Source organism: Anser brachyrhynchus (assembly GCF_964034855.1).
Source record: "Anser brachyrhynchus genome assembly, chromosome: 16".
Classification (NCBI taxonomy): domain Eukaryota; kingdom Metazoa; phylum Chordata; class Aves; order Anseriformes; family Anatidae; genus Anser; species Anser brachyrhynchus.
The window spans coordinates 13,039,947-13,052,395 of record NC_137734.1 but is presented as its reverse complement, the minus strand read 5'-3'; the positions used below and the strand labels follow the sequence as shown (position 1 = coordinate 13,052,395).

At 57.0% G+C, this 12,449-nt stretch overlaps 1 protein-coding gene across 2 annotated transcripts; it reads left to right on the top strand.

The window, feature by feature from the left end:
- Positions 1-4,501: 4,501 nt before the first annotated feature.
- Positions 4,502-12,449, top strand: SLC32A1 (solute carrier family 32 member 1). 2 transcript variants are annotated; one of them, XM_080558808.1, is made up of 4 exons: positions 4,502-6,197; positions 6,966-6,999; positions 8,833-9,643; positions 10,311-12,449. In XM_080558808.1, exons 3-4 carry the CDS (start codon positions 9,266-9,268, stop codon positions 11,496-11,498), a joined length of 1,566 nt encoding a protein of 521 aa, XP_080414934.1. In that variant the 5' UTR covers positions 4,502-6,197; positions 6,966-6,999; positions 8,833-9,265; the 3' UTR covers positions 11,499-12,449. The 2 variants fall into 2 exon arrangements, with proteins under 2 accessions (XP_080414934.1, XP_080414935.1); XM_080558809.1 differs by lacking the exon at positions 6,966-6,999.

The following is a 12,449-nucleotide window of genomic DNA, read 5'->3' as shown; positions in this document are numbered from 1 at the left end:
TTGCTTCTGCCTGGAGCACGCCGAGGGATGGCTCAGGGGCCGTGGTCTCTGCCCACCTTGGGGGTTTAAGGCAGAAAGGGCACCCAGGGGGAGCTCTGCAGGTACCCACGCGTGGCCGATGCCACCCAGGGCTCCTGGTCCCTCGCCGCGTCCCGCCGATGGCCTCCGTAACGCTGCCGCTCACGACTAATCCTCCAGGATTAGAGATGAACTGTAGCTGCTGCGGCTTCCACCTTTGCCGCATAGCAACGAGAGTGGAAAGTCAATTAATTACCTTCTCGCCGGAATCCGGGGCCCTTTCGTCCTCGGCTCAGCCGAGTGTGTAATGGGAAGGGAGCGCGGCGGGCTGCGGCTGGCCAGCAGGGAATTGCACGACAAAGTGAAAGATGAGCTCCAGGAAAGGAGAGGGAGGGCGCCGGGGGAAATCCCTGTCCTACGGGTTCATTAGAAAAGTAAGAGGCTGCTGATTACCCAATTATTGACTTATCTCCCTGTGTTCAGCCCCAGTGACAGCTCTGCGGACACCTCTGTCTCCTTGCCGGGCACCACCTGAGCTCCAGGGGACGTGGGCGACCTGCTCGCAGCCCCAGCTTGGTTGGCAGCTGGGCTTTCCAGAAGTTTCTACCCACAATGTTTGCTCCTTGGCTGCTCTCCCCTCGGCTGGCACCGCAGCTGGATGCCACCTTTGGGCTGGTGCCCGACCTCTGTTCAGCTGCTGTCCGAGCTGTTTTCACGGTGACCGCTTTATCGTTCTCCCAGGTGGCTTCCTATGGGGAAGGTTAAGGGAAAAAGCATTTTAAGGTTGAATTTCCTCAGAAAGCTTTGACTGATGGGTACAAACAGAACTGAGGAACCAGGGCGATGATCTGAACCAACGTTAGGTTTGGCTCAGGAGGTGCTTCTCCTGGTGGCTTGCCTGTGCCATGGGGACTTGCAAGGTCACAGTGACCAGGACCCAGTGAGCAGAGCCCTGAGTGAAGTGGAGAGAAAGAAGGGCAGGAATAATTCAACGTCCATTTATCAGAGCTGGCAGCTTCGGACTCCTCTGCAGTTGCCTGTCAGAGAGCACCTTCAGGAGATGTCCTGAGCAGCACCTCCTGGGGTGGGGAGGTGGTGGTGGGAGGGGACCGGGTCCTCAGGGTCTTCACCCAGCACAACCACATTTAGTCAGTAAATCAACCCAAACGTCAGGGAGTTCAGTACCAGGAGGGAGCTCCCAAACCACGGTGTTGCACTCAGTTCGCACGTCCTCTCCTTTCCCGGCTCGCAGCACTTCACACTCAGCTTTCTCAGGTGCTCCACGGAGAAGTGGCAGTAACTTTAAGGCTAATTTATCCCAGCCATAATTTGTGTGTGTGCAGGGGGAGGTAATCACAGAGCTGCCTTCCCTGCTGTTCTTTTCCTGAGGTTCTACACTCTCCAAATTCCTATTATTTTTTTATAAATCAAATTAACTAAATTGCTTAAGAAGTACTTTTCTATGAAAGGAAGATACTGTCATGATGCCAAAAGGTTTACTCTAACAACCGTTTGATAGTAATACTTTGAGTTTATGGGCTGCTGTCTTTTCAAAGTTGAAGGGCTTTGTGCCTTCTTAAGGCTCCCCTGGGCAATGAATATTCTGGTACGCATCTGCAGAGGTCTAAACCAAGGTGTAAATGAATGGAAGGTCATAAATACGGCTCAAAGACTGGCTGCTGTATTCAAAGACCCCCAGATCACCATGCAGGGCAGGAGCAGTACCTGGAGCCTCGGAGGATCCCATTGCAGAGCAGCCCCAGTGCCAGAGCAGGGAAGGAGCTTTCACAGAGGTGCTGGTGCTGTGAGGCGCCTGCCTGCAGGAGGGATAACACGGCTGGGCCACAGCAGCACACACGGACACCTCAAAGCAGCTCTGGGATCCAGACTTGCACATCTGGGTCTTTGTTACATCGGGGTCTCTGCCCCCCTTTCATGGGGCACGAGCAGTGCATCCCCTCCTGCCCAGAGCTCCCCTGGGGAGAAAGCGATGCTGATAGCGGTGGGGGAAGAGCAACGATGGCAGCAGGATTCCCTCTCATTTGAACTTGTGGTGTGAGATAAGATGGAAGGACAACAGCACGGGAAGGTGAAACCCCTCTGAAACCTACAGTGTGACCCGAATGGCTGCAGGGGGCTGGGATCAGCCCTGGGGTTTCCTCTCACCGAGGAGCACGGGGAGCACGGTGGGGCTCCGTGCTGCTTCGCCAGGCTCCTTGCTGTACTGGCTCTTTTGTAGAGGTAAAATAGAACCAATGAGAGAGAGAAGAAAACCCCAAAACCAAAAAAAAAGAAAACAGAACCAAAAACTGACACCCAAGAAAATATAATAATAATAATGGTTTTCAGGCTGGAAGAAAAGAGCATTTCAAATGGAATCAGAGTCAGTGGCTAAGCACAATGTGGATGCTCCTCATGATAAAGGCACAGGCCTGGGATTCAGCCCCTGTTGGTGCGGAGGCTGCCATCAGGCAAAACCTGTGTGTGCCCTGGTGATCCGGGCCGAAATGGCTGCTTCTGCTGCAGGAATCCTGCTGAATGACCTGTCACGGGGCCCTGCGGGTTCCCCGGTGCTGCAGATCACCCAGATCACACAGAAACGTGTGAGATGAAAGAGGACAACGTGTGAGGAACCTTTCTGCAAAATGAGACGCTGATGTTTGCTTTATTTTTTAAGAGCGGTGCTCTGCCCGCGCTGCAGGAGCCAAGTGCAGCCCCCAGCCCTTGCCCACCAGCACCCAAACCTCTCCCGCTGGAAGCAGGCCCACAGCGGGCTGGTGACCTCCAGCACAGCCGGACGTTTCGGGTCGTCCCCTCCAGCAGCAGGACGTGGTGGCACTGATGGGGGGCTGAGCTGCCTTTCCCTTCGGACGGAGCGGTGCCGCACCTCGCTGCGCTCCTTGCTTTTCCTTACACCTTGCGCGGCCCTGACCTTGACTGCTTCCCTTACGTGGCTTTTATTTTTGGCTTCTGGCAAGAAATACTTGCTGACACCAGCGCGTGGAGGCTTGGGGAAACGGCAACCTCTGCATGTGGGCTGCGTGGTCGTGCGGGGCTGCGGAGCTGGCTTCAGAGCCATGAGCCCGACGTGCCGGGACGGTGCTGGCAGGAGATGCAGGCGCCTGCCCGTGCGGTGGTTGTGCTTCTGTCAGACCCGGGCACAAAATGGAGAAGGCAAAGGAGCAGATGGGGATGGACCTCGCTGAAATTGAGCCCCAAAGGCGAGCAAGCTGCCAGCACTGCCGCTCTGCTCTGCAAGGCCCTTCATCAGAGCCTGCACGGCCTTAAAAAAATGAAGAAAAAATCATTTTAAATTATATGATAAATATATAGGATAAAAAAAAAAAAAACAAACAAAAAAACCCTCTTCATTACTGGGCCATCATCTGACTACAGACTGCACGGGAAGGAATTGCCTCTGCAGACCAGCCCCTGTCCATTACAGCAGTTTTTCTGCCGTGCCTTGAAGCCTCAGTTCCCAGGCTCAGGACCGGGCAGCGGGGCCAGATCCAGGCCGGGGCTGGGTGCTGCTGGCCAGGAGCTGAGCCTGCTGCGGGCAGCAGGGCTGGGGTCAGGAGGCAGGGGGGCAAGGATACGTGTGTGGACGTGGCCACAGTGTCTGCGACAGCAGGCTGCAGCCATTGGGACTCAGTTTGAAATCACACACACAAAATAATCCCTAGACAAGCTCAACTTTGTGCTGCAGGAAGAGAGCTGAGCGGGATAACTCAGTTTTGAAAAGCAGCACTTGGAGTCTACAGCTGCAGGAGAGGAGGGCTTTTTATTTAAAAGTTGAAATGAAAATCTTGGCACACACGAAGTATGCTCTTCCCTAGTCTGTAATCATCTCTGTGAAACACAAGCGCGTGTACATACGTGCATATTTAATTGGGCAGTGATGGAGCTTTGTGTATTATGTCAGTGAAAGTGCTGCTGAGCTCGTGGGACCAGTACTGCTCCTGTAGAGACCTGGGAATGTGGCATCGCAAGTAACCGATGGCTATCACTTAATTTTTATGACAACAATAAAGCCAAACTCTGAGTTAAATTTAATTCCAATTTATTGGAAGTATCATTAAGAACATGTTGTGGTCAGATGATGATAAATGTTTAGTCTATAGATGATCAGGGTTTATCGCGGCTCTTCTGGGAAGTGGCAGTCACAGAAATTCCTGCACAGGTCGTCTCGCTCTTACAGATCCCTGTTTGCAAACACTGAGGTCAGATCAGGAAGCCTTTATTTGTTTTTACGGATTCTTCAGGTGGATTTTCTCCTGGGCTAAACTGCAAACCGTGTTAATCTGTGGTGATGGTGTCCCAGCCCTTCGCCTGCTCTTTGTTTTATGTCTCTGCAGTTTAGGCAGCCATTTTGTGCTCAGTAAAATTAAAAAAATAAATCCAACCTATCCATTATGGGCATTCTCCCGGAGATTTTCCTTTTGGATGTTATTCCATCGTGCATTTCCATTGCAATTATAATTCTGCCTATAATTAATTGTCTCTGACTTGGAAACCATCCTGTGAATGAATTCAGCCTCCCCAAGACCCCAGATACGAAGCAGGCAGCAGCGTGAGCGAGCGTTTATACCACATGCAGCATCTTCACCTCATACCCTGAACGCCCAGACAGCAAGGTCTGAAAATGTGCAAGAAGGGAAAGGTGTGAGCCGGGGCAGGGCTGTCAGCTCCATGCTCGTGGGGCTGCTTTTCTGGGGGGGCTCAGGGGTGCGGGGCTGCCGGCTGTGGCCCTTCCTCCTCCAGCCCCGCTCGCCCTGCGCAGCGCGCTGCCACGGCTCCATTTTCCTTCCCTACCCTCCTGAAATTCCCCGAGCTATTAACTAGGTCACGGGAGCTGGTCCCCATCCAGCAGTTTGTCTAATTGCCTTTTTATAGTACCCCGTGCAACTCTTCATTATCCTGTCAGAGTTCCCCCCGCGGTGCCGGAGGGAGGACGGGGCGGCGGAGCCGGGATGGAGCTCGCCGCTGCTGCTGGGGTGGGGGGCAATAAATGCAGGGGGGGCTTCCAGCGGCGGCTGGAGGTGAGGTGGGCCTCTTCTGGCCTCTGCCATCACTTCTGTAGGTGCCCAGGCACGTGTCTGGGGTCGGGGTCGCTTCTCCAAGCTGCATGTCCGGGCTGACCTGCGCCAGGTCTGCGCCAGGTGGGTTGGTTCTTCGGCAGCAGGGCCAGGGGAGGATTTTGGCAGGGTTTTGGGGAGAAGCTGCCCCCCCCGGCCTTCTCGGCACTGCGGCTGGCAGCTCTGCTGTGATGCCCAGCAGCAGGTTTTGGGGGGACAGGGTGTTGGGGGGGGGAATTTTGTGGTGTAAGCATGGAGTCTGTGCAGGAACCGGGGGGCATTTGGACACCCACGCTTGTTGCAGAGGGGGATGAAGCTGGGCACGCAGGAATTGCCTTAAATCCCCCTTTTCATATGGATGCATCTAAATTTCAGACACGATTTGCGACACCATGTTTGAGGAAGAACACAGCCCCCAGAAAGTGCGGGAACGATTCCTTTGGGGTGGGGGTCCCTGCCCGGGGGGCTGCCCGTCCCGCTCCCGCAGCGCCCCGCTGCGCCCTGCTGCCCGCAGCCCGGAGAGGGGCTGGCGGTGCGGGCTGCGGGAAGGCAGCCTGCTCGGCTTGGCCTTTCCTGCCCTCCTCAAACGATTTTTTGAGCGTGAATAGCTCTTTTGCCCTCACTTGGTTAATCAGAAATCCCAGCCGCGAGCCCCCGAGCCTGCTCTGGGGAGATAAGGCGGCGGCGCGCCTCCGGCTGGATCTGCCGGAGCGTGGGGAGGGTCCCGGGGAGCTGCACCCCCAGGAGCTGGGCTGAGCCCCCCGAGCAGGGCCAGGACCCCCAGCCCCGTCTCTGCAGGGAAAGCGGCTCCCGAAAACCCCGGCGCCGGGCGGCGGGGAGCCGTCGGCAGCTCCGGGCTGCGGCTCGTTGGCGCGCTCTCCTTTTCGCTTCCTCTGAAAGGATTCGCAGCTCAAACGCCCCCCTGAGACCCGCTAACCTTTGGATAAGGTTTGCCTCGGTTTATCCTGCTCGGGGTAATTAGGAGTTAGGGGGAGCCGGGAGTGACGCGGCCGCATCCCGCATCCCACATCCCGCATCCCGCATCCCGCATCCCGCATCCCGCATCCCCTCCAGCCGCGGGCAGCGATGGGGCAAGCAGCAGAGGTAAATGCCCCAGCCCTCCCCTCCGCCTCTGCGCGCTTCTCTTCTCCTTCTCTTCCTCTGCCTCTTTCCCCTTTTGTTTTCTTTTTTTATTTCATTTTATTGTTGTTGTTGTTGTTATTATTACTATTATTATTATTATTATTATTATTATTATTATTATTATTATTATTATTATTATTATTATTATTATTATTATTATTAATTTCCCCTTCCTCCTGTGCGGTTTGCCTCCGTTTCTGGCCGCTGCTCCAAGTTCAGGGTTGCTTTTCTTTCCAGGCGCTGCCGAAGAAATTCTCCTTCCCCTTCTCCTTCGGGCCCGGGGCAGGAGGGGCGGCAGGGCCGGGGCTTGTGGCTGGGGGGGGGGCCCACAAGGGGGGGGGACGCGGCGGGGAAATGCGGGAGCGTGAACCCAGGGGCACCCCGGGGCCACCTCCAGCACCCCTCGAGTCCCCTGCGCCTCCTGTCCCCTCGGCATCGCTCACACCCCCCCGCATCCCCTGCATCTCCGCTCCCCCCCCACCCCCTGCAGCATTGTCTCGGTGTCCAAGGCTCGGCAAGGGACTTGCCGGGGGGGTCGGGTGAAGATTTTCCCCCCCCGGCACCCCCGCCCCAAGCATCCTCCCCCGGAGGCACGATCCGACGGGGGGGGGGTCGCAGAGCCCGGCCGGGGCAGCCCCCCCGACGGAGCGGGGCTTCTCCCCCAGCTCTGGGGGCTTTCTTTGGTTTTGGTTTTGGTTTGTTCGTTTTTAATCGTTTTTTTCTAAAAAGGTGCCTCCGGAGCCCGACGCATCCTTACCACGCAGTGAGCATCCCAAAGCCCCCCTCCTAAAACCCCCCTCCCAAAGCCCCCCTCCTAAAACCCCCCTCCCCAATCCCCTCTCCCAAAGCCCCTCTCCCCCACCAGGCGCGGTGCCGGGGTCCCCTTCCCCTCCCCGGGACCTGGGGGCGCTGGGGGCTGCGGGGGGCTGCGGCGGAGCCCCCCCGGCTGCAGCAGGGCAGGGCCGAGGGGAGGGCTGGGGGGGTTGCGCCAGGGCGGTTTTAGGGAATATTCACGCACCAGGCGGCGATTTGGGTGAATTTTCGTTTCGATTTTTTTTCCCCCTCCCCGATGCCCCCTGCAGCCCCTAGAAATAGGTCTCCTTCACGTCCTCTTTTGCAATGAACTCGTCCTAGGCTAAATTAAGAACAAAATCAAATCAAAACAAACAAACAAGGAAAACAAAACGAAGAAGCAACGACAACAACAAAATCGTTGAATTAACCCCCGAGGTGCTCATCGTCGCAGCCGTTGGGTTTTTGGGGTTTTGGTTTTTCTTTTTTCTTTTGCTTTCTCGACCTATTTGTGCACTGATATGTGATAATTCCCCCGCACAGCGAAGGCAGGGAGACGCCGTGCCTCGCCGTCTTCTTTTCCCTCGCTTTTATTATTATTTTTTAACATTTTAAAAAATATTTTTTATATTATTTGGGGTCCGGTGTCAGGGGGGAAGCAGCGGCCGAGAGAGCCCCGTGAGAAACCCTCACTGGGGATGTTTCTTTCTGACGCATTTCAGCCGCTTTGCACCCAATTTTCTTCCCCCTTCCGTCAGAAAAAAAAAATAAATAAAAAAAAAAGGGGGGGGTGGAAGAAAAGAAAAAAAGGGGGGTATTCAAGGCGTTTTCTGGAAGCTCTGCTCGATGCCGCATCCCACCTGCATCCGCATCCCTCCCCTCTCCCTGCCCCGATAGTAGGAAATAATTCAGCGCTGGCTTTTCCCTTCTTCTGTAATTCAAAAATAAAACCAAATAAAGCGGAGGCTCCTTTTTACCTTCCAAAAGAAAGAAACTTGCCCGCTGCCCCCCTTTGGGGAAGGGCCCCCTTCCTCTCTCCCGGCTGCGCACCTCGGAAACACGCGAACAAAGAACCGCGGCCAGGCTCCTCCGTGCCAAACCAGCGCGGGCGTTCGGAGGCGAAACGCAAAGACCGAGCTCTGCAGATGTGTTTTGTAGAGGAAAGGGGAATCTCTGCCTGAAGACCGGGGGGAGCGCAAGGAGAACCCGGCTCGGCACCCCGGTGGCGCGTCGGTGCCACTCCGGTGCCACTTTGGCACACGTCGGTGCCACTCCGGTGCCACTTTGGCACGTCGGTGGCACACCGGTGGCACCTTGGCACATCGGCACGCCGGTGGCACCTTGGCACATCGGCACGCCGGTGGCACGCCGGTGGCAAGCCGGCACACCGCTGGCGCTCCGGTGCCCCCCCCCCCCCCCGGCACGCCGTGCCCCGCAGCTGCTGGGGGCTCCCCTGCCCAAGCTGCCCCCAGCCTCCAAAGGGGCCGCGCGTAATTTTGGGTAGGGAAAATAAAAGGGAGGGCTTCTGGGGAGGAAAATTCCGTTAAGGAGCGGTCGGGAACCCCTTTGTCCGCCCCTTCGGGGGGGCCCTTTTGCCTCGGCCGCCCCCGTACCGGAGCGGGGAAGGGGCCGGGGCGCGGCGGCGGGGGCTGGGGGCCGGGGGGGGGCCGCGCTGCGGCGCTGCTGGCGGGGCCCGGCGGGCGTGGGTGTCGCCGTGCCGCGGGGGGGAGGCTGGGCTTGGCCGGGGCCGCTGGTACCTCCCCCAGAACTGCAGCACTCCTCTCCCCTCTCTTCTCCCCGCGAGGTGGGCGCACTGCGATGGAGACGCGGAGCGCTCTGCCAGGGGCTCGCGCTGCCCGTCTGGTGACAGCCGCCCGCTGGTGACAGCCTCCGTCCGGGGACAGCAGCCGTCCGGGGACAGCAGCCGTCCGGGGACAGCCTCCGTCCGGGCACAGCCTCCCGCCGCCGCCCCCCAGCAGAGCCCGGCCGCGGGGACCGGCGGAGGGGCGCGGAGCGGGCGGGGAGCTGCGCTCCCGCACCTGCCCGCCGCGGGGGCATGCCCCAGGGCCGCCCGCAGCGCAGCCGCTCGCACCGCGCCCGGGAGCGGAGGTAGCGGCTCGGCAGAGCCCCCCCGCACCGCCCCCGCCGCCCTTTTCCCGGAGCCCGGCTCCCGGCCGCCCCCCGCCGCCCGCCCTCCCCGTCGGGTCCGTCCGACCGCCGGGTCCGGAGCGGCCACCATGGCCACGCTCCTCCGCAGCAAGCTTTCCAACGTGGCCACCTCCGTGTCCAACAAGTCCCAGGCGAAGATGAGCGGCATGTTCGCCAGGATGGGCTTCCAGGCGGCCACCGACGAGGAGGCGGTGGGCTTCGCCCACTGCGACGACCTGGACATGGAGCACCGGCAGGGGCTGCAGATGGACATCCTCAAGGGCGAGGGAGGCGAGGAGGGCGGCGAGCCGCCCCTGGAGGGGGACATCCACTACCAGAGGGACGGCACCGGCCCCCTGCCGCCCTCTGCCTCCAAGGACGCGGGGGTCTGCTCCGAGCTCTCCGGGCAGGGCAAGCCCAAGATCACGGCGTGGGAGGCGGGCTGGAATGTCACCAACGCCATCCAGGTACGCCCGGGCACCCGCTGCCACCGGCACCGGGACGCGCTGTCCCCCGCTCCCATCCCCGCACCGGGGTGACCGCAACGCCCCTGGGGGAAAAAAGAAAAAAAAAAAAAAGAAATGGAAAAACCCACCTACCCAACCAAAAAAAAAATCAATCAACCAAAAAAAAAAATAATCCAAATCCGCATCTCCTCGTGTTGCCCACCTCCCCTGCAGTGGGTGGGATGGGGAGGCTTTGGTGGGGGGGGACGCGCTGGGGGGGGCTAGGCCACCCCCCCCATGTGTGTCCCCAGCTTTGGGGCAGTGCCAGTGGGTGAAGGGGTCTAGGTGCACCGAGAGGGGCTGGGGACAGACAGGGTGGAGATTTGGGCAAAGCCCAACCGTGCTTGCTTGCTCTGGGCACCCTGGGGTGTGATTATGTGGGTGTGCACGAGGACACGCGTGTGGCTGCGTGGGCAATTGCGTGGGCGGAGAGAAAAAGGGGTTGTGTGTGATCGTGCGTGGCCGTGATTGTGTGGTGTGCGTGTGGGACGGCTGCGTTGGTGTCACCGTGTGTGAGCAAGGCAGCGTGCGCGTGCACGCGCGTGTGCCTGCGGGTGCCTGGGTGCAGGCGCCCGCCTGGTCCCCTCGGTGAGACGAGCAACATGGTTTCCATTTTGTCTCTTTCTAGGGGATGTTTGTTCTGGGCCTGCCCTATGCCATCCTTCATGGTGGATACCTAGGACTCTTTTTAATAATTTTTGCTGCGGTGGTTTGCTGCTACACTGGGAAAATCCTTATTGCCTGTCTTTATGAAGAGAATGAGGATGGGGAGATAGTCAGGGTGAGAGACTCCTACGTGGACATAGCCAACGCGTGCTGTGCGCCCCGCTTCCCCACGCTCGGAGGCAGAATTGTGAACGTGGCTCAGATCATTGAGCTGGTCATGACCTGCATCCTCTATGTGGTGGTCAGTGGGAACCTGATGTACAACAGCTTCCCCAACCTGCCTGTCTCCCAGAAGTCGTGGTCCATCATTGCCACGGCCGTGCTCCTGCCTTGCGCATTCTTGAAGAACCTCAAGGCAGTCTCCAAGTTCAGCTTGCTCTGCACGTTGGCCCACTTTGTGATCAACATCCTGGTGATCGCCTACTGCCTGTCCAGGGCACGCGACTGGGCGTGGGACAAAGTCAAGTTTTACATTGATGTGAAGAAATTCCCCATCTCCATTGGCATCATCGTCTTCAGCTACACCTCTCAGATCTTTCTGCCTTCCTTGGAGGGGAACATGCAGAACCCCAAGGAGTTCCACTGCATGATGAACTGGACTCACATAGCAGCTTGCATCCTTAAGGGACTCTTTGCCTTGGTCGCCTATCTGACCTGGGCTGATGAGACCAAGGAGGTCATCACAGACAACTTGCCATCCACCATTAGGGCAGTAGTCAACATCTTCTTGGTGGCCAAAGCTTTGCTCTCCTACCCCCTGCCGTTCTTTGCAGCTGTGGAAGTCCTGGAGCGATCCCTCTTCCAGGATGGAAACAGGGCGTTCTTCCCCAACTGCTACGGGGGCGACGGGCGGCTCAAGTCCTGGGGACTCACCCTCAGATGTGCCCTGGTAGTCTTCACCCTGCTCATGGCCATCTATGTCCCGCATTTTGCCCTCCTGATGGGTCTTACCGGGAGCCTCACAGGCGCAGGGCTCTGCTTCCTGCTCCCCAGTCTTTTCCACCTCAAACTCTTGTGGAGGAAGCTCTTGTGGCACCATGTCTTCTTCGACGTTGCCATTTTTGTTATAGGTGGTATCTGCAGCGTCTCGGGGTTCATCCACTCTTTGGAAGGCCTCATAGAGGCCTTCAGAACCAACGCGGAAGACTAAGGAAGGGCCAGAGCTGGCTGCAGGAAGAGAATCGCATCGAACATCCGCATAGCCAAAAAAATCCGCATCCCTTGAATGAAGAGAGTCATTATTTTCGTTACGTGCATCCAACAAATTCTATGTCATAGAAATCTGCAAATTAAATGAGATAAGAAGAGAAGACAGTGTTCGCCCTGCCATCTTTTTAAATAAGCTAAGAGTTAAATATATTTTTTTGTTATTTAGAATGTTTTAAAGGAAAATACGTGGTGCCCCATCCCGATCTCCTCACTAGTTGCCTGAAGCTTGGCCCCCCGCGAAGGACCAGTCGGGAACCGATCGCAGCTTTACTGCTCCTCACAGCTCTGCAATTCGGTGCTTCAGGAGGTGAAACAGGCACCGATCCGATGGGACTGGGGCTTTGTGCTAGCAAGCTGCGGGCGCTGGGAACAGGGACCTTCCTTTCTTTTACACCGGTTGAGAGAGAAGTAAATGAGCCCCGGATTGTGTGACCAGCCCAGCAAGCCCACACACCGGCTGATGACCGCAGCGTTTACACCGTGGCCGCGGAGATGCCAGGACTGCTTAATTCTTCCACCCGGACTCACACCGAGGAACGGCGCTGCCCATCGATCACATTTTGCCTCTGGTTGAAATCACAGACCCGGAGTCCATTTCTCGGTGATTTTGTTTTGTTTTGTTTTGTTTCATTTTAACAATTGTTATTTCTAAATTATGAAAAGAAAAATATATATATATATTGTTGGATTTGACGTCGTTCAGGATACAGAAACAAAACTAAGACAAAACTCATTCTGTGCAATCTACCAGATCCGTGGAGCTGTTTCCAATGTATGTGTGGTGTAATTGTGGTAAATAAGATGAAAAATGTATATCAGAAAAAAAAAGTCTATCTTTAACTTATAATGTGGTACGTAAATATATCGAACAATAAAGAGAAAACCTATCCGA

Coding starts and splice junctions, on each gene's coding strand:
- SLC32A1 (XM_080558809.1), top strand. CDS start 9,266: ATGGCCACGCTCCTCCGCAGCAAGCTTTCCAACGTGGCCACCTCCGTG. Junction 9,644..10,310: donor ATGTCACCAACGCCATCCAG/GTACGCCCGGGC, acceptor GTCTCTTTCTAG/GGGATGTTTGTTCTGGGCCT.